Raw genomic sequence first — 26,260 nt, forward strand, 5'->3', positions numbered from 1 at the left:
CAAATTACAGTCTCTGGAGACTAGGCACCTGCGAGGTGATCTGATTGAGATGTATAAAGCCTTGAATGGTTTGAGCATGCTCAATGCTGATGGGATTCTTCCTCTTGCTCAGAATAATCGCCCGAGAGGGCATAAATTCAAATTGAGAAAAGATGGTTGTAGGATAGATGTGCGGAAGTTTGCCTTTAGCCAGCAGGTGGTTGATTGCTGAAACAAACTTCCATTTGTCGTTGTAGAAGTTGATAGCTTAAATAGATTCAAGGCAGAACTTGACAAACATTTGGAGTGAGTGGATGGGTAAAGTAAGGGTTTTTTTTTTTTTTTTTTTTTTGGCTGATGCTATAAGCTTGCTTTCTTGCATCATGTGCTAATGTCATTTCTAAAGTGAGTGCTTCACTGTCACTGGAGGGATTAAAGTTTCCCTTTGCCAAGACAAAAAAAATATAAATAAATAGTGCAACAAAGCATTCATTATTAAGGTAGAACAAGGAAATATAATGCTGTTTCTTTATTTTTGTTTCATTAAAATGCATGAAAATCTGTCTCCTAGTTGAAGTTTATTTCATGTAGAAGAATAATAAGGAATGGCATTATTTTCACAACCTGCTGAAAGAATGGTCTCCAAGTGTATCACAATATAGTATGTTCAATATCGATAATAATAATTGTGGAAATTTTGCAACAAGACACACTAGAAAAATAAAAATTGCTATACATAATATTTAAATGACCCAAGGATGAGGACCCTTCTGCATCTGAGGAAAAAAAAAAGTCATTCATATTTCCTCATTGCCAAAAAATGATACTCTACTTTTGTTTTTGCCTTCGCAAAATTCATAAGATCCAGTCTTCTGTTATTACTCATTAAGACTGATTTTATTTTGATTAATCCCCTTTGAAGGCTTATACACATCAATTAGTGCCCACCCCACTTAAGATGTCTAGTTGTCAAGTTTTGCAGTTTGTACCTTCCAAGCCATTCACATGTGAATAGTGATTAGCATCCCTTACCAATCTGTTTACCTTTGAACCTTCACTAGAAACTAGTTCTTTTATTAGATATGGTCTCCAGATTTGAATACAATATCCCCAATGCAGTCTCACTACTGCCTTATCCAGAGGAATAACAATGTCTTTCTTCATATTTATATATGTCATATACAGGGTGTCTCAAAAATATTGGTACAAACGTTTAGGGGAGGTAGGTAACATCTAAAGGAATGTGAATCGCATAGGAACCCATAACCGGAAACGTAACGGGAAAGTGTAGTAGCAGAGGCACAAGAAGCAGAAATGACACCACAAGACAGTAATTAGTGGCAAACATTCATTTGACATAATATTAACAAGAGTACGAGATGGATGCATTTCATGATGGTACAACAGATGCTCGAAGGTTCCACCATGAGACGCGCAATGCATGCGTGACACCGATGCAGCATGGATTGGCAGACACGGTTGAACACACCCTGGAGTTTCTTTGACAGTAGCAGCAGCGCAGATGAGTCTCGCCACGAGATCCATTTCCGTCTCCACAGGCGATTCATACACAATAGATTTGAGGGCCCCACAGAAAGAAATCAAGGCTCGATAAATCAGGTGAGCGTGGGGGGGACCAGGCAATGGGTCCACCACAGCCAATCCATCGACGCCCAAAAGGCCTGTTCAAATGGTCACAAACACACCTTCCATAATGGGCAGGCGCCCCGTCATGTTGTAACCAAATGTTGCATCTCACATTTGCTGGAACATCATCAAGTAACCCTGGTAGAACTTGTTCAAGAAAGATCCGATATTTAGCGGACTTCATGCGGGATGGTAACAGGTATGGGCTGACTAAGCAGTCACCGACCATACCTGCCCACATTTATTGCGAATCAATGTTGTGCCGCATGGGGGCGCACATCGTGTGGGTTGTCGTGAGCCCATACATGAGCATTGTGCTGATTGAATAAGCCTTCCCAAGTGAAATAAGCCTCATCCGTGACCAAAACATAGGCTGGAAAATTCAAGTATTGAACACTTTCTTGGAGAAACCACTGCGCAAAAGCCACATGTGCAGGATGATCTTGGGGGAGCAGTAACTGAACCCTTTGGAGATGAAAGGGGTGTAAGGAATCGTCGTGCCAGACACGCTGTACACTGCAACGAGGCACTCCTAAGGCAGAGGCAACGGCACGTGTGCTGGTAGTAGGATTATTCTGGACAGCATTCAACACACTTTCTTCCATGGCAGGAGTTCACGTCGAACATGGTCTGCCCGCACTACTCCTGTTACTTCTAAATGACCCATAATCACACAAATTTTGATGCATATGCGCAAACAAATGGTGGTCCGGTACATGTATGTCTGGGAAGTGTTCTCCATAAATTCGTTGAGCAGCTCGTTCATTGCCCTCTACTAATCCATACACTAGGTGCATGTCTGCCAGCTCACAGTTTGTATATCGATGCATGCTCTTCGTGTAGCGACTACTGCCTGAATGAGTAAACCAGAAATTTTCCCTCTCACAAACTGATGAACAGCGCCGTGTACAGACTTACGGTGATGTTTCCGGTTATGGGTTCCTATGCAATTCACATTCCTTTAGATGTTACCTACCTCCCCTAAACGTTTGTACCAATATTTTTGAGACACCCTAAATATCATAGGGAGGACATCACGTGCCTTTTCAGCCACTTGTTTACACTTCATAGGAAATCTAATCAGAGTTAACATAATTCCCTAAGTCTTTTTTTGTCCTGATCCAATGTTAATTTATGTCCCCTGAGTTTGTAAGTAATGCCTGGATTTCTGTCCCAGAAGTTTAAAACCTTATATACAGAACCTTATTTTAAAGTTTCTATATGTAGACATTTTCCAGAACATATTTGCAACTGATCCACGTTGTTTCAGAACAACTTGGATCAGTTGTTCTGAGCATGGCATGGTCCTGGTCATTAATCATCCCCCTGCTTTCAAATCATTAACAAATTTAAACTACTCTATCATCAATCTCACTGTACGGAAGATTGGAAATGGGGGGGGGGGGGAAGGCCCAATCCCTGAGAGATTACACATGCCTACACTGTAGTACAAGACAAAGTATCCAATGCAAAACCATTATTTTTTAAACTGTATTTAATCTGGCATGTTCATACCGATTTTGATTTCGTTGTGATTTTTTTAGCATTAGCATTAGTAGAGGCATTTGATGCAAGAAAGCAAGCTTATGCAGCATCAACCAAAAAAAAAAAAAAAAACCCACTTCCACTTCACCCCTCTGTTCGTTCAAAATACCTGTCCAGCTGAGCCTTAAACTTATTTAGGCTATCAACCTCCACCACAAGGGATGGAAGTCTGTTCCACCAACCAACCACCTGCTGGCTAAAGGCAAATTTCCGCACGTCTATCCTACATCTGTCTTTCCTCAATTTGAATTTATGCCCTCTCGGGTGATTTTTCTGAGCTAGAGGAAGAATCCCATCAGCATTGAGCATGCTTAAACCATTCAAGGCTTTATACACCTCTATCAGATCACCTCGCTGGTGCCTAGTCTCCAGACACTGTAATTTGCAAAACTTAAGCCTTTCTTCGTAAGAGCACCCCTTTGTTCCATTCACTAATCTTGTTGCCCTTCTCTGTACTCGTTCCAGCAGCTCTACATCCTTCTTGAAATGAGGTCTCCAGACCTGTATACAGTACTCTAGGGGTGGCCTGACCATCGCCTTATACAATGGAATAATCACCTCCTTATCCCTGCTGGAAAAATTCCTGTATATCATTGACAATACTCCATGAGCTACTCTTGCAGCCCGTCTGCACTGCTCAGAGAACTTCATATCTGCCTGCACAACCACCCCCAAGTCCCTTTCATTCTCTACCACTGTCAGTGTAGTACCACAGAGTTGATACGTTGCTCTGGGGTTGCTGTTTCCCATGTGTAGTACTTTACATTTATCAATGTTAAACTTCATTTGCCACCTCTCAGCCCATCTGCTCAACCTTTCCAGATCCTGTTGCAGCAGCATAGTGTCAGTAGTGTCCTTGACAACCCTGCCAACCTTTGTATCGTCTGCAAACTTGGACATTAAGCCCGATATACCATCATCAATATCATTTATAAATACAGAAAACAATAATGGACCCAACACTGAGCCCTGAGGGACTCCACTAATAACATCAGTCCACGATGAGCAGTGTCCATTGATTACCACTCTCTGTCTTCTCCCCCTCAACCACCCCTTTATCCATAGCAGCAATTTGCCTCCAATGTCACACTGCTCCAATTTGTGTAGCAGTCTTCCATGTGCAACAGTATCAAAAGCCTTTCTAAGATCCAAGTATATAATATCAAAGTTATTCCCTGCATCCAGTTCTTTTGTGACTGCATCATAGTATCCAATCAAGTTGGTCCGGCAAGACTTCCCCTTAACAAACCCATGCTGTGTCTGAGCTATAACTGAATTCTTGTCTAAATGATCCTGCAGTGCTTCTTTAACCAGTGCCTCCATTAATTTTCCTGGAACAGAAGTTAAGCTCACAGGTCTATAATTACTTGTGTCAGCCTTTGATCCTCCTTTGTGAATTGGGGTCACATTTGCACATTTCCAGTCTATGGGTACCTCCCCTGAGTCCAAGGAAGCTCTCATAATTAAGGCTAAGGGTTTGCTTACTTCCTTTGCTGCCTCCTTTAATATAACTGGATAGATCCCATCCACCCCGGGTGCCTTTCTTGTGTTTATCTTCAACAGTTTCTCCTCCACTTTACTCCCAGTTATTTCAAGATTCTGTAGCTTACTGCTAGAGTTGAATACACCTCTGGCATTCCCCTCGCTGAATAACTCCTCATGTGTGAATGTCGATGCAAAATATTCATTTAGTTTGTTAGCTACCTGAGCAGGATCATCAACACTTGACCCATCAATATCAAGTGGACCAATCTGATTCATCCCCTTCCTTCTAGAGTTTACATAAGTAAAGAACTCTTTGCTGTTTTTCTTTGCATCCCTTGCCAAGGATTTCTTGTAATCTGCCTTCGCCTGCCTAACCTCCTTTGTAACTTGGTTGCATATCAACTTGTATCTATCATAGGCTTCTGTGTCATGTGTTAATTTGTATGTATCCCATGCATTTTTCTTCTCTGCCATATGCCTCATTAGTTCATCTGACATCCATTTTGGCCTAAACCTTGAACAATATTTCTTAGTTGGTATGTAAAGCCTAGTAGCTTCCAAGATAAGTTCTTTGAATGCTTCCCATTTTGAATTTGCTGTTGGTAACATCATCAGTTGGTCCCACTGTATAGAATTTAAATACTGTCTCAGTCCATCGTAGTCGCCTTTACGGAAGCAATAACCCTTCCCTTTACCCCTAATGGTAGTTACCTCTTTGAGTAAATCCCACTTCAGCACACTGTGATCACTGCCACCTAGTGGTTCATTTATCTGCAGATTCTTAATGCATGAAGAATCACTGCTGATAATCAAATCAAGAGTATTACTCCCTCTAGTTGCCTCCCGAACATGCTGATGTAGAAAACAATCATCCAATAAATCCACAAAAGTCCTGCTAGTGTGTGAGTAACCAGCCCCCAAATTCCAATCAATATCTGGGAAATTAAAATCTCCCATTATAAGACACTCTGATTTACTGGCCCACTCTATTTCCCTGTACAGTTCCTTATTATACTCATCAGAGTCATTAGGCCTATAGCACACTCCTACTCTCAATTTTGATCTCCCAATGTTTATGTCACACCAAACTGACTCCACACTGCAATGTCCAGCGATGTCGACTGGCTTCACTTCCTTGGATTTTATGTGTTTCTTAACTAATAACATAACCCCTCCTCCCTTCCTATCCTGTCTATCCTTTCTGTAGACGTTGTACTCCCCAAATTGCAGTTCTGCATCCCTTATATCTGTGTGACACCACGTCTCTGATATCCCAACAATATCTGCCTTCGATGTTTTGAGCAATACTTCAAATTCATCAAATTTATTTACTAAACTCCTAGCATTTGTGTACACGCAAGTATACCTGCACCTGTTTCTATTCTTAGCTACCCTAACACAACCCATGTGTTTACTTGTACCGCAATGGCTCCCAGCAGTCTCTGAAATACCATGCATCTTGTTTTTCAGGCTTCTGCTCATTCTAATAGAAGCAGTGCAAGAATCTCTTTCACCTCTGCCAGTGGCTACTGTCAATCTATTGGTCTTTGTCTCCCCCCAAGCTAGCAGTTTTCCGACCCACCTAACACTGCCTCGATAGCATCAGCAAATATTCTTGCACCCTTTCTATTTAAGTGTATCCCATCCCTGTAGAAGCAATCTCTCCTGTTAAGAAGTACAGTCCAAGCTGAAAAAAATTCTACCCCTTGAGCCTTGCACAATCTTTCCAGGGCCGAATTGATCGACAAGGCTCTCATCATATACTCCCTCCTATCGTGTCTGGGCAGAATTGCAGACACTTTCAAATTCAAATTTGAAAGTGTCTGAAATTTTATACTTATATGTACAAAATAATGTCACAATTTGTTATTACTATACTGTTATTATACTACAATGAATGATAACAACACTAAAATATTACATCATTAATACATATTCTATAACTTAAAAACCAGACTATGTGTGGCTTCAGAATTATAACAACAGAATGAAGCATATGATTCCCCATTAGAGCAACATTTGCAGTTGAGTACCATCACTAGTGGTGGTGGTGGTATCAATGGAAAATAAGTAGCAGTAGTCTTCTCTAATGGGGAAGTGTTACTTATTTGAAGTATAAGGAGGGCAATTCGTTGTGAAGGATTTCACAGTCAGATTGATACAATAATGATGCCAACGGGACAAAATTTGGTTTGTCTAAAAAAATTCGACTAAGTAGTAATGATGTAAATGTGCTAACTAATGTTATAGTTTGAAGCTTTCTTTCTGTACCATTTTATTTGAGAATTAAACAAATTTTCTAACTATTAGAAAATATGTAGATTAATTCTCAAGTACACTGAACTGCATTAGTGGTAGATTTTAATGTGGGTCTTCCTTTCAAGTGATGGTTGTGGGTGGGATCAAGTTACTGATATAAAAAGAATTACAGTTTGTACTTGCTTGCTTATTTAAATTATAACATGAAAAATATATATGTACTTTGCAGGTCATTTAACTCAGAAAACAGAAAAAAATTAAGACTCTGAATACCTTCTGATATATGCATTGAAGACTAACACATAAGTTATAAATTACTTTTAAAAAATGACATTTCACTGTGAGGTCTGTAATTACTCATCACCCTTTTTTTTTTTTTTTTTTTTTTTTTTGATTTGGTAGTTGTTGGTGCATCGGCTTCTGTGGCCATATTGCACCTCCCAAGGTTTTTTGCAGTACTTTGATCCAAGCCCGAGGCGGGAATCGAACCCGCGACCTTTGGGTTGCCGGGCAGGTACTTTACCCACTCGGCTAGCCCGGTCGGCCATCACCCTTTGATCCCCCTTGTGAACTGGGGATACATTTGGATATTTCCATTCCACAGAGACTTCACCCGAATCCAAAGATGCTTTCATAATTATGGCTAAGAGTTTGATTACTTTCTTTGCTGCTTCCCTTGATATAATTGGATAGATCCCTTCCACCCCAGGTGTCTTTTTTACATTTAGCTTCAACAATTTCTTCTCTACTTTCCTTTAAAAGTCATTTAGCTCCCTGTTAGAATTTGATAAATTTCTAGCATCCCTTTCCCCAAAGAATATTTCTCATATGTGAATGTAGATGCAAACCACCTATTCAGTTTTTCATCAACTGAGCAGATCATTAACCACTAATATTAAATAGACCGTGATTCAAAGGGGGAAAAAAAGAGAGAATCTACATCAACTATCAAAAGCATACTGTGGAGAAACTTAAAAGGGTTACTTTAACTCCACCACTATAAGATGAATGCACATGCCAAAACTTCTGCACTGGCTATGAAATGTTAAGCAAACCATGCATGACTATAACTAGCATTGAAGAGCCTAGTACTATGAAAAGATGTCATCATGGATGGTCCTGTCCAAAAGATCCAGAACATCGTCAAACAATCCTGTCAGACAGAAATAGTTGTCCACAAAAGGCTCCAGGTTTTTTCATGTACAAAGATGATTGCCTATCCCTGATATGCTGGTAAATCTTGGCACAACAGTAACAAAGAACTGCAGATGCCAAAACAAGAGGCAAACATCTCACTAGGTATACTGCAAATCATTAACAAATGAAACAAGAAAACAAAGCAACTCCTCAGAATGGAGGAGAGAAAGATGCTCTTAGAAGCTTGAAGGATGACAACTCTATCCATATTAGCAAAGCCAATGAGTTGAGAAAAGCTTAAATATATAAAAAAGGCTAAATATCCCACTAATGCTTTGGAATTTCAAGTAAAAAAAATTTTTTTTTTGGAAAAAAGCAAGCTCAACCAATCTTAACAACTTGGAGCCTTTCTTCTTTCATTTTCAAGAGCATGAAATCCTATAGAAAACCTCTATTATCCCGCAACAAACTATAAGCCTAAAATCATACATCATCAATCCCCTTCCCACCCAAAAACCCGAACCAAAAATCTATCTATACCATTCAAGAAACCATAAAATCCTTCAACCAGAATAAGAAACCAACTAAGTTAAAAGGAACTTCCAATCTTCTATACATACAGTCAGCAACCCCTGGGAATTGATTGGTTTAAATGTTGAAATGCAATTGCTCCTAGGTATACACAGGGGAATTGTACAGGCAGTTTCAAGATAGATTTAAAGAAAACACAAAGGATATACAGTAGGGAAGAGTGAATTTTTTTTAAAACTTGATTTTCTGATAGTGTAGTAAAGTTGCCAGATAGGACTTTTTCAAGGAGTGTGAAAGCAACTTGAAAGCAAGTTCAACCCATGCCCCTATCCCACCCACTCAAATTTGTGAGTAGTTAAGGTCTTGTCTACCAAGCGGTATGTCATTCACCTTTTGATTCAAACGAAGGCATCAACTTTTGGGGTTGAAGCTGCCTTGCATACACGCATATCAATGCCTTAAGTTTTATTTGCAAGCAGCAAATGTTTCAGTGATAATTTAATACTTGGGTATGGCATGGAAACTATGCAATTTTTTAACCATTAGCATGTCCTTTGATTTCATTATGTTTTAATTCACTGTTTGAAAGTGTCACTATTAAAGGTGGCTCTGTCAAAGTGTGATGTTGCCAATCAATTAATTCTGCATAGTCATCTGCATCAAATCCAAGTGGCAGTATTTTAAATTGTATTAATCTTAACTGCGCTTCCCCCCCTTTACGAGTATACACCAGAATCCCACTGCATCTAGCTATTATTCTTTAGTATTTATATTGTTTTTTGTTTTTTTTTATTAAATATTCTATAATACTTGTTTTGATACCTTCAGCAGGGCCAAACACAGGTGTTGTGTACCATAAAATATATGCACTTCAATGTAGTTTCAAGTACAGGTGACCCCCCCCCCAACGCTGTTAATTCGTTCCGGAAAAACAGAGCACTAAGTGAATCCGCGCTAAGCGAGCGCCACATTCCCATAAGGTAACATATGTATTTGTGAATTGAATCGGCGCCATAGGATATTTCCTAATCAATAATAAACGGTAGTGAAAAGATGCACAAATGTCGGTCAAAATATTTAATATTCAAATATTTGTACATATAAAATATTCTGCATTACATACGTATATAATTATGTGGCAACTACTTACGTATCAAAATTAAACTTAAAATTCCAATTAAAATCATGAATTTAATTGATCTAAATTGATTTAATTTAACTGATGAATTTAATCATGAAAAATGTGTCGATTTTGGGTTGAACTTTGGCTCTCTTCCAAATAAACTAAAACGGGTATTAATTTTAAATCCCCCACAGCGTTACCACCCAACAATAAAGTCAACCGATCCTTCGCCGCTTTGAAACTTGGCATGTTTTTTTTCTTCTTTCAATATGAAACTTCTTTTATGCATTCGTTTCCACAAACGTCCCGCTTCATCTATTTTAAAAACTTGTTGAGAAGTATAACACATAATACCCTCTTTAATAATTTTAACAAGTTCTTTTTTGAAAGTTTCAGCTCCGTGATCTGCACTTGTGGCTTCTCCCTGGATTTGAAGATTTGAAATTTAGTTCAACCAGCCCTTACTAGTTTTAAGTGGTTCCACATTTTTTTTTTTTTTTTTTTTAGGTGAGTTTTCTTCAGATCATCATATTGGCTCTCTCTCTTTTTTTTAATAATATTTAACTTAACTGAATTCTGCATTGGATATTATCTTCAATAAAATTAGTTAAAGTCTTTCCATTTCAATCCTAATAGCCGGCCTAGCCCTAGTTGCTTGCAGTGGAACAGCTATCTTTCCTGCTGCTAAAATTAATTCTTTATTTTTTTTATAATTGTTCTTACAGTTAAACTTGCAAGTCCTAAATTATGGCACACATCCGCTTGTCTTTGACAGGATCGATTCGCTTCAAAACGTCTAATTTAATTTTCAAATTCAGTAGTATTTTTCTTGCATTTATAGTCTTCATACTGCGCCCAGACGTTGTTGCTTTTTCATTCTTATTGGCCATTATTAACTCTTCGAAAATGTAACTGCGTTGGTTGCATTAATTATGATACAATGTTCAAGTAAACTGTCCGTTACGCACGATGTCTAATACTGTACTAAGAGATGATGACTTTGGATAAATGCATATAACGCAAATATTACAAGCAATATACTTGATCATTTTTTAAAATGTTGATCTCGGAACTACGTAACAAGTCACTGTACTGCAATTAAATTAGTGTGCGAGAAAATTTCACTGAGCGTGGGAAACGTTTTAATGCTGTTTTGCTATTCATTTTCAAGCTATCGACTCCATTAAATGAAATGATTTCGTTAAATATGCCAAAAATGCAATCTGTAAAAGAGCGTTATAGTGATCTGTGACAGCGTTATAATCAGATACGGGGTTAAAATATAAGAACAGCGTTATAGCGAATCAGCGTAAAGCGAACCACGTTATAACGGGGGCCTGCTGTATTGACAAATGCTCCTCCATAACTGTTGTTTTGTAATATTTGGAAGCTCCCAACTGTTTTGGACATCAAAGAAAAGGCATTGAGAACATACTTCTACTTTATATAACTCTTTCTTTGTAATTTATATTGTTTATGATGATCAGTTGCATATGCCAAGAACAGAAACGATTGCTGTCTCTGGAGCTATCTGGGCTAAGAGACTCAAATGAACTATGTAACCCAATGCCAGACAATAGTACATACATCCCACTGCAAGTAACCCTCGTATAACACGGTAGTTAGGTTCCTATAAAATCTTGTGTAGTGCAAAAACCATGTTATATGGGACTAAGAACCAGTACAAAAGGGGGGGGGGGTATGTTCGAAATACTAACAAAAAAAACACCATTTTTTATAACTATCAGAAACTTAATTTTTATTAAAAATAGTAATAACTGAACAAACGTCTTACAAACTGCGATACATATATGTCACATAATGTACATTCATTTAATTTTCTTCCACTTCATTGCTGCTAAACATAATAATCAAATGAGAATGAGAACATTTTCTCTGTTGCAGAATATCTTCACCTTCTGAACTTTCTTCTGCAGCTTCGTGTATCTTCTTCTCTCTCTCTCTCTCTTAAAAAAATCAGTAATCTGGATATGTTTGCTTTTGCTTGATAGGTCTTTGTAAATTTCATAGTATGGAACTAAGCATTTTTGAAGCTTCCGTTTGAACTTTTGTGCTCCTTTCAGTCGAAGGATCTGCATTCAAAATATAAGATTATAATTGCTTGGCTAAGTTTATGCCTTCCCATATGCTTTTTAGTGTAAAATTTAGAACTTCAGAATTTTCATCTGCACTATCATCCTTTGAATTGATTTGGTTTACCTCAGATGCCATTTCCGTCAAATCCACTTCACCAGTCTCTTTTTCTACCAGTAATTCTTGAATGTCTTCAGTAGTGATATCATCAAAACCTAATCCCCCATCCCACTGACTTAGCAAGCTGTGCTATCACACCAATTCCATTTTCTGCAAATTCGACCACATTTCCTGAATGAACTGACTCTGGCCACACATTTCAATTTTTTCTAAAACCCATTGTAACGATTTTCTGATGTAATGAGTTTTAAAGGTAGATAATCCTTGATCTAATGGCTGAATTAAAGAAGTTGTATTAGGTGGTAGGAACAGTACTTTGAACAGTATTTAGAACAGTAATGTTCTAAATTTGTATCTGATTCTAGAGAAATAGTTTCTTTGAGTGGTGCTTTTTTACCTTCCTTGGGCAAAATTTAAGGCTGAAATTTAATTCACAACAAAGAAATTATTCCAATACAGTTCTTAAGAACTAAGTTTAGTAACACATACCCAGAAAAATTTATAAACAATCAAATAAAAACGAAAATACAAAAACCTGAAAGGTAATGAACTGCATGCTTCAAAGTCACAATTTTTTATGATCCCTGGAAATCCCAGAGGGATTTACAAATAAATTTTTTGTATAACAAATAGCAAGACAACAGTGGGGATTCACATAAAAAGGATGGGAATGTTGAAAAATTACATCCAAAAACAAAAATTGAAAAAACAAAAACAACCCCCCCCCCCCAAAAAAAAAACAAAAATTCCATGTTATGCGAGGTTTCTGCAATTCTCTAACCATGTTTTACAAGTATGTAAGTAGTGCGAGGATTTCAGCAAATTTATCAATTGTGTTAAGAGCAAAACTGGGTTGTAGAAGTACCGTGTTATACATGTTTTGCCTGATTGACCTTAATCTAGTACAATATCTTTATATAATATACAGTGGAGTTGCCATAAGTTGGCTACACACAATTAAAAAAAAAAAAAAAGTACTTTACAACTATTGAACTATTTCTTTTTTGTATCATTCCTACATTTTGCCAAACTATACACTAGTTTTATAGCTGCTGATCTATCAGACAAGCTTGTCCTGTTGCAAGTTCCTGCAAATACTGTTAATGCAGCCTCATTTCAGATGTGTTTATTTTGCCTTTTGATGCTGAAGGTCTCTGTCAACTACCAGTTTCCACAGCTCTCTGCACATAGCAGTTGGACAAAACAAAATCATTGTCGGCATCAGATTCAGTCAGAGCTTTATTCTCACCAGGGTCATAATCCCATTTTGTTTTAGTCATACTGCCACTTTGTTTTGCACAGAAAAGGGGTCTGTTTCTATATTTAATTTTTATTTTTAACCTTTCCTTTTTCTTCTTTTCTTAGGATTTGGTAGAGATGTCCTCAAAAGCTGAAAATATGGAAACGAGTCTAACAGAGGCAGAGCCTTATTATATTAACTATCTTCAAAGTCAGTCATATGTTTATAAGAAATTTTTGAAAACATTTGAAAGATATGAGTAATAGAAGTGTTGCTCTGAAAAACACTCCTGATCTTCTCCTGCATATTCTCTCTTTGGTACTTTACAATTCTTATTACAGTGACCGAAAGAAAAATAAGAACATTTGCAAAAACAAATATTGCAAGGATCTTTTGTTGATTTTTTTGAAAATCCTTACTTTGGCTTTTTAAGTGTTGTGCTTTCACTGTTGGTTTCCTTAAATGTTCTGTATTTATCATAATAAGTTCTAATCATGAATGACTCAGTAATGATCTGGTGAGGATAGATAAGGAAACTTTTCCACACTATTGGAAATTGAATTTGAGATGTGCGTGTTTTTTTTTTTTCCCCCATTCCACCCTAATATATAGTAGAGAAGGAGAAACCATATCTGGCCTTGCCTGCTCTGGAGTGTAGCTTGACATGGGACCTTAAAAGTCTTCAACTAATCTTTCCATAGCCTGGAGTTATCCTAGGAGAGCCTTCAAAGTGACATTCTTTGTAAGATGCTTTAACGAAATGGCTATCACAGGAAGGAAGCAGTAAAATTCAATCCAAAACATCTTAAAAAAAAAAAAAAAAAACACACTATTTTTTTGTAAAAACCGTACGTAAATAGCTACAAATATATACTACCTGTCCTTAACTGCTGAACTTCAGGTAATTCTTCCAGACAGGAAAAGAAAACTTAAATTTAATCCTTCTATAACTCTTGCCTTATTTCTTCCAAAAAAAAATCTGATGCTCCTATGTTCATCATTAACACTAAAATTTCTAGACAAGATCATATATTTTTACTGGAGATAACTGACTCCTAGCTTTCTTCGCATGTCAAAATTACAAATCCATCATACTGTGGGATACTGTTCCCAAATTTAGGGTAGCAACCCCCACCCAGACTTCTTGTAGACTATTTCAAAAGAGGGCTGTCAGGTTAATTAATGATTCCTCACTTACAAAAGCATTCTACTCCCTGCTACGTAGATATCAAGTTTCTGTTATATGCTTTTTTGAGATATTTACATGGACACTGCTCTTCTGAATTAACATCTGTATTTCCATCTTTTACTTCCAAACCAGTCTGAACACATGCATCCATAAGTGTCAACATTCATTCCAAATTCAAATCCAAACTCACCAACCTAACTTTTCTTCTACCTTAGTATTTCAAAGTATTTCTGTTCTTTTAAACAACTTTCTTTTGTATTTCCCCCAGAATTATAATTTCAAGAAATTCACATCGAATGCCAACAAAGACAATGTATCTTTTGCCTTCTTAAATCTGCACATATATTAGAGTACTATAGGTCCTTACTTTTTGTGTTTGGGATTACCAAAGAAAAACAACAACATATAGAGTGTTCAAAATTGCATGGAACAAATGTTAGAAGTTATGAAACATTTCCAAGATATTAAAACATTAATCATAAATTACACACTGTGTAAAGTGGTAAAATATTTTTATGTTCAAATTTATGCCATAAAATGAACTTTAAACAGTACAAAACATATGTATCAACACACTAACATGTGTAGTTTTATTACAAGAATTGTAATGTTGTTTTACTACAAGAATTATAATAATTACTTGCGTTTCAGTAAGCAGTCTTCTCCATAGGTGAAGTGTTACTTATTTGAGGTAACACAGTACATACTAGCAGTGCCAATATGTCTGTTACTTGAATTTCAGGTTCTGTGACAATTACCTCATGCTAAAAGACATTTTTTGGCTAAAGCCTCAGAGTATGAAGGAGTTTACTTATGCATGGGTTAATGCACACACATCATTTATACTACCAAGGTAGTTTTAATGCATTCATATTGTGAATACCTTTACAATGAGTTTCTGTGGTATTGCACTACCTTGAATAAGTAATGCTTCACCTATGGAGAAGACTATTGTCTTCTCCAAAGTAAAAAGTCTTCTTCATAGGTGAAGTGTTACTTATTTGAGGTAGTGCAGTACCATGGCAACTCGTGAAGGTATTCACAATATGAGATATAATAAAAATGATGTGTTAAAACTACCTTGGTAGTATAAATGATGTGTGTGTGCATTAACCCAAGCATAAGTCAACTCCCAACTGCCTCAATATTAACAGAATGGCATTTGTTAAACTGTTATTATGGGAAACACTACAAATCTATTTACTTTTTCTGAGCCAAATGATATAATTTTAATTTATGGCAAGGTTCATAAGAATTCCATAATTGCTGTTCACAGATACACTGAAAAATTTTCAACTCAATGAGTATCAAACTGTAAAACATTTGATCCTGTGAAACAGGTATGCTGAAGCCATAATGAGTAAATGCTGGTGGAGGAAGATTTTGATGAACTGCATACGCTGAAGAGCAATACTTCATGCCACAAGTACCAGAAGGTTGCCTCGTAAATGTTTCATTTGCAAGCATATAGAGGACATTATATTACATTAACAGCAATTGTATCCTTTTTACGGTATGCCTGTACAAGAACTGTTGCCACAAGATACGAATAAAAACAAACTTTTGTCGATAGCTCATTTTGAAATGTATATGCACTCCTCAATTCCTCGGCCAGGTTCTTATTACAGATGAATCATGTTTTTCAACAAATGGAATTCTCAATGCTTGGAACACTCAATAAAATATAATTATAAACTCATAATTGCCAGTTACGTGGGTTTTCTTCATGGGCTGAAGAAAACCCACGTGACTGTTCATACCATTCATTATTAACCTACTTTTTCCTTGACTGATGTGGTGTTCTTGAAGAACAAACTTACTGGTTCTTATTTTTTAATAGCAAGGCTTTCAGGAATGGCATTCCTACATTTTCTGTAGGAACTATTAGCAGACAGCAACTGGCACTTGAAAATCAGCAGAGGATGTGGCTTATGCACAACATTGCACCAGCTTACTATTCCCATCATGTTTCTTTTTTAAATATGGAGAACAATAACTGACAGATTAGGTGGAACAGCCCAGCATTGGCCACCACGATCACTTGACCTCACAATTTTAGATTACTTTAGATTACACACAAGACAAACTGAGAAACTGTATTTTGGAAACTGCTGAAACCATTCCTAAACAAGTATGGACATAAGACATACCAGAATGCTGTACTGAATAAAATGGAGGTCACTCTGAACAGCTGCTGCAGATGTTTTCCTTTTAGTGGTTTATTTCACTTTATTTTTATGTTTTATAATTTATGATTAATGTTTAATATCTTGGAAATAGATTTCTGAGATATATGTTTACAGAAACTTTTTTTTTTTTTAATTGGCATATTAACAGATAAATTATGGTATATTAAAATACAGCATAATCTATAAGACTAAAATTTTAAAGTAGTTTATGGGAAAAGATGATAATACACAGAAAAAACTGTAGTTAAGAAGAAACACAGCATAATGCATGCATACATATAAATCTAAAATTTTTGATGCAGCTTTAGAATGCTTACCCATGATGTGGTACAGGAGTGCTAGGTGCAGAAATTTTATTATTATTATTATTAGGATTATTCATGCTAGATTCTGAAGCACTTCTTGATAAGGAATCTTCTGAGACACTATTTCTACTTCTAATTTGTGCATTTGGAGTTCCAGCTCTGCCTTCAGCTTCTGCTAAGAAATTCTGAAAATCATGTATAAGAGAAATTGCATATTAAATAAAGAATTCATAAATATTTTTGTCCAATAAAAAATAGAAAGATGGAGTTTTAATCATGTTTATCTGATTGCATTTCAGAATAATAAAATGTCATTGTTCTTTGATTCAAACTCAGAACTCATGATGATAACTGGAATGCCTTGTACTTTTGTGAATTCTGCAATAAGGAAGCATTCATCTGTCATGGTGAATATAACACAATTATAATTTAAAATAAATAATCTTTACTGCATGATTGTGAATTACAAGTTGTAATCCAATCATCATCATCATCATCAGCCATTTTTAATCCACTGCAGAATGAAGGCCTCTCCAGCAACTTTCCAGTTCCTTCTGTTTTGAGCACTGGCCATCCATTTACTACCCACAAACTCATGAATTTCATCTATCCATCTCCACCTTGGTCTTCCAGGTTTTCTTCTAGCTCCTCTTGGGTACCATTCTGTTATTTTCTTAGTGCATCTGTCATCATGTCTCCGAGCTATGTGTCCTGCCCAAGACCATTTTAGTTCTTTAGTTTTGATAAGAATGTCCTTTACTTGAGTTTGCTGCCTAATCCATGTGTTTCCTCTTCTTATCTAACAGTCTGATTCCCAATATAATTCGTTCCATTCTTTGCTGTGTAGTTCTCAGCTTCTATTCCATTCTTTTGGTGAGTGCCCAAGTTTCACTTCCATAAGTCATGGTGGGGAGTATACATTGGTTCATTATTTTATGTTTCAAACAAACTGGGATATTGCTCTTCAGTATGTGACTATATTTCCTGAATGCTATCCATCCAAAATTTATTCTTCTCTTGACTTCCAGCCATTTATCATTATTACAGCTAATAACTTGTCCCAGATAAGTATATGACTCCACCTTTTCAATTACTGCTCCTTCAATCATTATATCCCTTTCTGTGGCATACATGTTCATCATTACTTTTGTTTTAGCCATATTCATCTTTAGTCCAAAATCCTTACTAACTGTGCATAACTGATTAAGATTTTCCTCTAATTCTTTGGGATCGTGGCTTATGACCACAATGTCATCTGCAAATCGTAAATGGTTTAGGTACTCTCCGTTCACATTGACTCCTTTCTGCGACCAGTCTAATCTTCTGAAAGCTTCCTCAAGGGCAGCAGCAAACAGCTTCGGAGATAGTGTGTCTCCTTGTCGAACTCCTTTCTCAATTTTAAATTTCTTACTGTCTTTGTCTAGTCTAATAAAGGAGGTAGCACTCTCATATATTTTCTTCAAAATCATAATATGTGGGGTATCTATGCCTTGTCTTTCCAGTGCCCGAAACATTGCCTTATGCTGTATGGAGTCAAATGCCTTTTCATAATCCACAAATGCCAGGCATAATGGTGTTTTATATTCATTTGCTTTCTCCATTAGCTGTGATATTACGTGAAGGTGATCCATAGTTGAGAATCCTGTCCTAAAGCCAGCTTGCTCTTTCGGTTGATTCTCATCAAGTATTCTTTCTAATCTGTTGGTAATGACCCTTGTGAACAACTTGTAGATGTGGGATAACAAGCTAATTGGTCTATAATTTCCAATTTCTGATTTATCTCCTTTCTTATGCAGCAAAACTATGATTGCATTATTCCACTGCTTAGGCGTCACACCTTTTCTAATGCACTTTGTGAAGAGCCTTGCCAGTTTTTGTGTTATGTCTCTTCCTCCCAATTTTAACAACTCTACAGTAACTTCATCTTCCCCCAGGGCTTTCTGATTCTTCATTTTCTTCAATGCATGTTCTACCTCATCAGGAAGAATATCGGGTATGTCATATGTGTTGCTACTTTGCAATCCATCTTCTCCACTTCAATGCACAACAGTAATTACCATATGGCCAGGAATTTTACATAAAAAAAAAAAAGGATAGTTAGAGGACTTGCAATGAAATCTGAAGACTACGCTTAGGTGTAAATTTATTAATTGGTTCAAATTTGGGTATTATGAGAAACTGAATTTGCATTTACATTCATGATTTACACAGGTTAACATACAAAATTAAAGATTAATAATTAAATAAAATAAATTGTTTGATATAAAAGAAATATAAATGAAATAAATGAACCAAAAGAAGTTGGATAAACTATAGTAGAATAACGAGGCAAACAAATTTTTAGTAATCTCCATCATGTGGCAAAGTCGGTTGTAATTCAATGCAATAACGCCCATCATGGGCAGGAATTTTATAATGCAGATATATATTTTTCAATGGTTATTCATTGCTGCATTAGAAATTATGATTCTAGTTTCTTATTCTCTTTGCATATAACTGAATTTAACTAATATAAATACAACTGGTGACATATACAAGGAGCTTGAAAATAAATGGGAGTGGTATTTTGTAGTTCAAACTTCCTCCAATGGTGGTAAGAGACTGTCCAGCAGACTGAGAGGTTGAAAGTAACAACCAGTTTTGTTATTAGCATTAAAATTCCATGTCACAATTTTCGCGATTCCATGTCACAAACGAATATCAAATTTTGCTTTAAACTGGAAAAAAACTGCAACAGAAATGTATGAAATGTTAAAAACTGTTTATGACGAAACTTTAAGTCGTACCACCATGTTTGAATGGTATAAGGCAGTTCAAAGACAGATGTGAAGCTGTTCACAATGACCCCAGATGTGGGTGTCCAACAACCTCTCAAAATGAAGACAGATTTGCAAAAGTTCAGAAATTGTGCCAAGAGATCGTCATTTGACTCTCAGAGCGATGGCTCATGAAATGGATATGAATAAGGAGATGATTCTGCATGAAGAATTAAGAAAAAGGAAAGTTGTGCAAAATTTGTGCGCCACAACTTCATGAATGAACAGAAGCAACAAAGAGAACCGTCATGCAAAGATTTCATCCAGAGGCTTGTCAAGATAATCCTAATTTCCTCAACTGTATTGTCACTGGAGATGAGTGTTTGGTGTTTCAGTACAACCCAGAGATGAAATGACAGAGCATGCTACAGTGGACTTCAAAATCATCACCAAGGCCCAAAAAAGTTTCATTTACAGAAGTCAAAGATCAAGACAGTGATGATCACATTTTTTGACAAACAGGGCATACTTGTGATTCACAAGAAATTTATATTTGAAGGGGAGCGAGTCAATTCTGTGGTCTACATACTGGTGCTTCAAAGACTATTAAAGCACATTTTCTGGGTGAGGATGGGATTTCAAGAGAAAGGCAGATGGTTCTTGTTGGATGACAATGGCCCTGCTCATTTTGCACTTGTTTGAAGACATTTCTGATGAAACATGGCATTGTACAGATCAACCATTCACCCTACTCTCCCAATTTAGCACCAGCAGACTTCTTTCCCAAGATGAAAACTGCCCTCAGAGGAAAGAGATTAAGATGTTGAGGGGATAAAAAAAGTATCCGCTGAACTTCACATCATCTCTTTGGATCCCTTCACTGATGCTTTTCAGAAACTTTTAGAATGGTGTAAAAGGTGCATTCAATCAGGTGGTGATTATGTTGAATAAAAATAAAACAATTTTTGAGCTCCTTCCCTCTGTGTTCTTTTTATTGCACCAGTCAGGGAACCGTATAGCCAAACTTCGTATGAACAGCAGAAGTGCAAGGATCCTTGCTAAAGTCACCAAAGGTAGTTTTAAGACTTCTGGAAAATTGCTGGTAGTGGTAGAGGGAGAGTTGAGAGACAGATATTCGACCAGTTAATAGCATACTAGTCAGGAATGCATTTTTTCTAGAGTTCAAGGGTGAACTGTGGCACAAAAAACTATGGGTGGACAGATCAAAACCAATTTATGAAAGGCTAACAATATCATCTTTTAATAGTTATATAGTTTTATCTAAAATTCTGGTGAATGATCCTCCTATAATTCTTGAATGCAATAGCAGTCACTAAAAAATTGCAAGATGAAAATTGACATGTTAAAAACTTGTTTTTAACATGTCAGTCTACTGAAAAACTACTTTGAGCAAACACTTGTTTTTCTCATTTGACAGGTGTACTGAAAATGAAGAAATGTACTGTTTCACACTTAGCATTAGCATTAGCATTAGTAGAGGCATATGATGCAAGAAAGCAGGCTTATTCAGCATCAGCCAAAAAAAAAAAAAAAAAAACCCTCTCCCATTTCACCCCTCCGTTCGTTCGAAATACCTGTCCAGCTGAGCTTTAAATTTGTTTAGGCTATCAACTTCAACAACAAGTGATGGAAGTCGGTTCCACCAACCAACCACCCGCTGGCCAAAGGCAAATTTCCGCACATCTATCCGACATCCGTCCTTCCTCAATTTGAATTTATGCCCTCTGAGGTGATTATTCACTTCACTTGCCATCTGTCAATTTTTGGCTGACAAAAAAATTCCTGCCATGCCATAGTCACCTTTTCCACCAACTTGGCACCATGTGACCTTTGGTTCGTCTCAAAATTAAAACAGGACATTACAGGAAAATTATTAACTGATTCAAGGGATCTAATCAAACAAAATGGACCAACTAAATGCATTAACAAACGAGCTTCAAAAAGGTTTTGATCCATGGCAGGCACAATGGAGCAAGTATGGATTTATAGAAGGAAATTATATTGAAGAATATTAACAATGTAAACACTTGTCATTGAATAAAATTTAATGTTTTGCAACATTTGCCAAACTTTTTAATCAAACTTTGTATAAGGTATGTATCAAGGAAGTGAATAACAACCAAATACAATGTTAAGGGTATTAACAATTGAACGAATCTGATTTACTGGTTAGGTTTGTTTGTTTGTTATTTGGTTTTTAGGAGCATTAGCAACTAAGGCCATATTGCTCCGGGATATGCGGTGGTCATTCCCTGACCTTTCCGCATCCTCTGTATTTGGTGGTGACAGGCTCGAACCCTGGTCTAATCAAGAAGCGTGTGCTATGCACTGCTGCTCCTCCCCACCTGGCTACGGAGGCACCACTGGTTAAGTCTACAGACATTGATATAATAGGGTTAAATGCAACTTGGTTCCACTATGATGTATAGGGGCTGATGAGTTTCACTTTAGAATGGACGATATGTACAAACAGCAATAGAGGGGAGGGTTATGCTTTTATAAAAAAAAAAAAAAAAAAAAAAAACTGCCTTAATGCTTAAGATTGTATCCCGATTCTGAATGATCTCAGGTGGGCATTCAGTCTGTACAGTGTGAGATGGTTAGTGCAAAGAAAGTTTATTCATAAGCATAAAGTCAATGAAATAGCATTCTAGGGAAATGGGTTTCAGTCTAGTAGCTTTCATTTCTTTTCTCCCACTTCATTTTATTTAATGCATTAAACCAAACAAAATGGAAGTGAGTTCTGTCTAAATATTAAACACTGGCAGTTTGATATTTTAATAAAGTAACAACACTTAAGGCAATTAGCCAAAAAACATAAATTATTATTTTACTAACATTTATTTATTTATTTTGTTTAGATAGTTCAAATGCATTTAAGTTGAAGCAAACATATTTTGGACCCTTTAACTTCAAGTTGACAAGGATATACTGTAGTTACTGCAAATGTATGAACTATAAAATGAAGGTAAAATAACCAGATATTTTAAGCAATGTGCATGCCAATATCTCCCCTGTCTTGGTCATGCAGATTGTTTGAGACCAAAGGTCTTGAAGAGGCCTGGAGCTGCTGGTTAATGATCTGGCCTAGTGTGGGTGGGATACAATGGCAAATGCTGAAGTTTACACTTCCTCTGCAGCTAACTCCATATTGCCAACTGTATTTTTGTATGGTACCAGGGATGCTGCAACTGGACAGTCAACAAATGGGAAAAGGGGGTTCTGGTGTGATCATCATTAGCTGGCTGCTGCTGCTGGTCCAGTGCAGATGGTTGTTATGTTGTTATTTTGGCTTTTAGGAGCATTAGCAACTAAGGCCATATTGCTCCAGGAATATGCGGTGGTCATTCCCTGACCTTTCCGCATCCTCCGTATTTGGTGGTGACGGGCTCGAACCCCGGTCTAATCAAGAAGCGTGTGCTACGCACTGCTGCTCCTTCCCACCTGGCTACGGAGGCACCCAGTGCAGATGGAATGGCACAATATGAAATGGAACTTTCATATATACTTGTATATCATATCAATAAACAAGTGTATAAGGTGCTGATACTTCAATTAATTATTGTTATTAATTTAGTAGGTATAATAAAAAATAAGCTTATTACTTGAAAACGATAATTAGGTTTCCTTTTCTTGGACACAAGCTGCTTACCTGATATTTCTGTACTTCTGCTTGTAGTTTTTCTAGCTTGTTGCCATTTTCTGCCAACTGTCCTTCTACGCTCAGTGGATCCCCAAGGGCTGGATTCTGTTCATATGCTCCTTTCATTTTCATTAACCCATCTCTAAATCAAAAGAAAATAAAAATCCAATCAGCCCTACCTTCAGTAAAGCCACATTTTTTTAGTTCTGGCTGAAAAAGATAGCCACTGTAAAATACAGGGTGAGTCAGAATCACTTCAACAATCCATAATTTGTAAATTTCATAATAAATTTAAATACTTTTTTTTTTTAAATTTAATATCTGAATTAAATTTAAATTTAATATCTGAATCTGTGCTTGGCTTCTATTTAAAAGAAAACCCATTTAAGATGTTCAAAATATTCTCCTTCGCTATGCACATCTTTTTCCAACACTCTTACATACAACAGTGCACAAATCGGTTGAAATTCTGCATGCACCTGAAGTATTGCCATCCACAGATCTTCCAATGTTTTTGAGTGTATGCCTTATCTTTCAGTTATCCCCAAGCAAAAAAAATCTAAGAGACCGAGATCCAGACACTTGGAGAGCATTCAAAAGCATTCCCCTTGTGATCTATCCACTGTTCACAAAATTCCACCATTTTTATATTACCCACAAAATTGTGCTTGATCTTGATCACCTACAATCAAGGTCTAAAATGCTTCAAATTATGTCCTTAAGATTCTTATAACACTTGATTGTTGAATGTCCAAATGCATTCATGACAGCTTTCACTTTTTCGATATTTCTTGATTTCCTTTTCCTCCCACTACTTTCTTTTGATATTGTGCACAGTTCCATGTGGCTCGAATTTATAAAATAGGCATCCTCGTCCCATATTGTCTTTCCCACACAAGCAAATCTCTAATATATTTTTAAATTTCCAGTACCACTTAAGAATCGCCTTTCTCTCAGCAGAACTTACTGTGTCTATGGGTTTCACAGCCAATCTGAAAAAAAAAAAAAAAAAAAAAAAGAAATAAAACAAATCAGTAATTTAATTCACAAATTATGGATTGTAAAGTGTGTATACATAATTTTGACTCACCCTCATGGTTTAACATAATTATTTTTGGCTTGATTTACAGCACAATGCACAAAACTAGGTTTTGAGTTTCTTCACAATGTGAGACCTCCACAGTTTCAAACACAGCAGTTTGTTGCGTCATTTGTTTATTTCACATTAATCATAGTTACCTTTTCTTTAGCTGCAAACAAAGAGATTTTTTTTATATTTCATTGAAGAACTGATTTATCCAAAGCAACAAATGAGGTTTCTATAAACCTCAATACTATGGGGGGGGAGAACATGCTAGTCATAAAATGTTTTTTGAGAAGTACAGCAGACTCGATTTACCAGGACACTTCAAGACTCCAAATAAAAAATAAAAAAAAAAAAAAAAAAACAGCCAGAAATCATAAAATTCAAGTAATAACTAGAATAGGTACAGTCCATTCCGGTTATTTGGGACACATTGGGACTAGTGCATTTTGGCCCGATTAAGTGGCTGCCCCAATTATCCGAAATTTCATGTAAATAGTTAAAAATACAATGTCCCTCCCCTTTACAATTAGTTCACTGTACAATCAAATCATGTTAAGATGAACTCACCATAGAAAAGTACTGTTCACTATACGATGTGTAGTAAGCGCCAGTCATTGTGATCACATTTGTGAATTGAATTTTAATTCTATTAAACAGCGATTCTAATTAGCAAAAATAGGAGGAACATTATCCACAGGCTATAAAGGCAAAGATATATTAAGCACAAATTTACCCTTTATAACCTTGCCAATTAAAAAATTAAATGATACGTGAAAATCGGGAGAATGTACGTGATAATCGGAATAATTAATATGTACTGTAATATGCACATACTAACTAGTTGACATTTCTGTTCACTGACATTTGTGGGTGGAGGGTTAAAATTTAAAACAGTAAAAAGATAAGCAATCAATAACAAAGAACACGGCACACACAAATTGCAAGTAACAACGATATGCGCAAGTGAGAACCGAGTAACAAGTTACAAAGCTTTAAAAACAGGAATGAAGAGAAGATCTTAAAATTAATTTTTTTATATGATTGAAGATTTCATGGAAGTGTAAACACATTTCACCATAATAACCTACAGAATTCCAGCTGTTGGTATTACCGCAAATTCAGTAAGATTGAGTTTACTGTCCGTTTATGATAGATTTCGCTAACAGAAAAGCCCAATAAACAGGTGACTGCTAATTGTTTTTATTGTTTTACAATTGTGACCTCCAGAATTTCGACTGAACCATGTGGTACCGTCAGAGACAATCGTAGGGTAATCTCCAGTGCTGCGGTCTCCTGCCCCAATTAAGTGAAGTAAACCCTGGCTATTTTCTCGATTGGTTTCTGTTTTTTTAAGATTTGCGCCAAATAAACGGCTGCCCCGATTAACCGGAATCCACTGTATAAACAGATGTTTTGCAAGTCATAACTAAGCAACAAGAACTGGCGTTATAAGTCGTCATTGGGAGATTAGGGTACCTATTATCTTCACATTATATTACCATTATAGTACCTATTATATTATCTGCTGTCTTCACACCTGCTGCTCAAAGAAAAAAAAAAAAAAAAAAGAGAGAGAGAGATCAAATGTTTAGTTTGATTTAGTGTGTTGCGTCGATTGTTATGTTCAGTTGCAGTGCAAAAGGACAAATTTTGTTTTGTTATTTATGTCAGAGATGTCAGAATTTTTTTTTTTTTTTTTTTGTTTAGAAATCGCAAATGTGATGGACAAACACAAGAGATGTGCTTTCAATTAAACAAAAACTTGAAATTATTCAAAAGTTTGAAAACAGTGCATCCGCTAAATCTCTAAGGAGCCATTTTAATGTTGGTGACCATGAAACTGTAAAAATAAAGGGAAGCTATTAAATTTAAAATCGACATCGTAAAAAATAAAAGGAAGCATCGTATTG

The 26,260-nt window shown here is 36.4% G+C and overlaps 1 protein-coding gene across 7 annotated transcripts in view; it reads right to left on the bottom strand.

The window, feature by feature from the left end:
• The window catches only part of LOC150087802 (formin-binding protein 1-like), a 260,095-nt gene that overhangs the window by 44,851 nt on the left and 188,984 nt on the right, over positions 1-26,260 (bottom strand). For all 7 annotated transcript variants that reach the window (XM_090370428.1, XM_090370427.1, XM_090370425.1 and 4 more), the window contains 2 exons: positions 23,273-23,405; positions 16,856-17,028 (listed from right to left, as the gene is read on the bottom strand). In XM_090370428.1, the coding sequence (XP_090226554.1) occupies positions 16,856-17,028; positions 23,273-23,405 (306 nt within the window). The remainder of the gene's footprint in view (positions 1-16,855; positions 17,029-23,272; positions 23,406-26,260) is intronic.

Source organism: Mastigoproctus giganteus, chromosome 3 (assembly GCF_048544385.1).
Source record: "Mastigoproctus giganteus isolate SK-2022 chromosome 3, ASM4854438v1, whole genome shotgun sequence".
In the NCBI taxonomy this organism is placed as follows: domain Eukaryota; kingdom Metazoa; phylum Arthropoda; class Arachnida; order Uropygi; family Thelyphonidae; genus Mastigoproctus; species Mastigoproctus giganteus.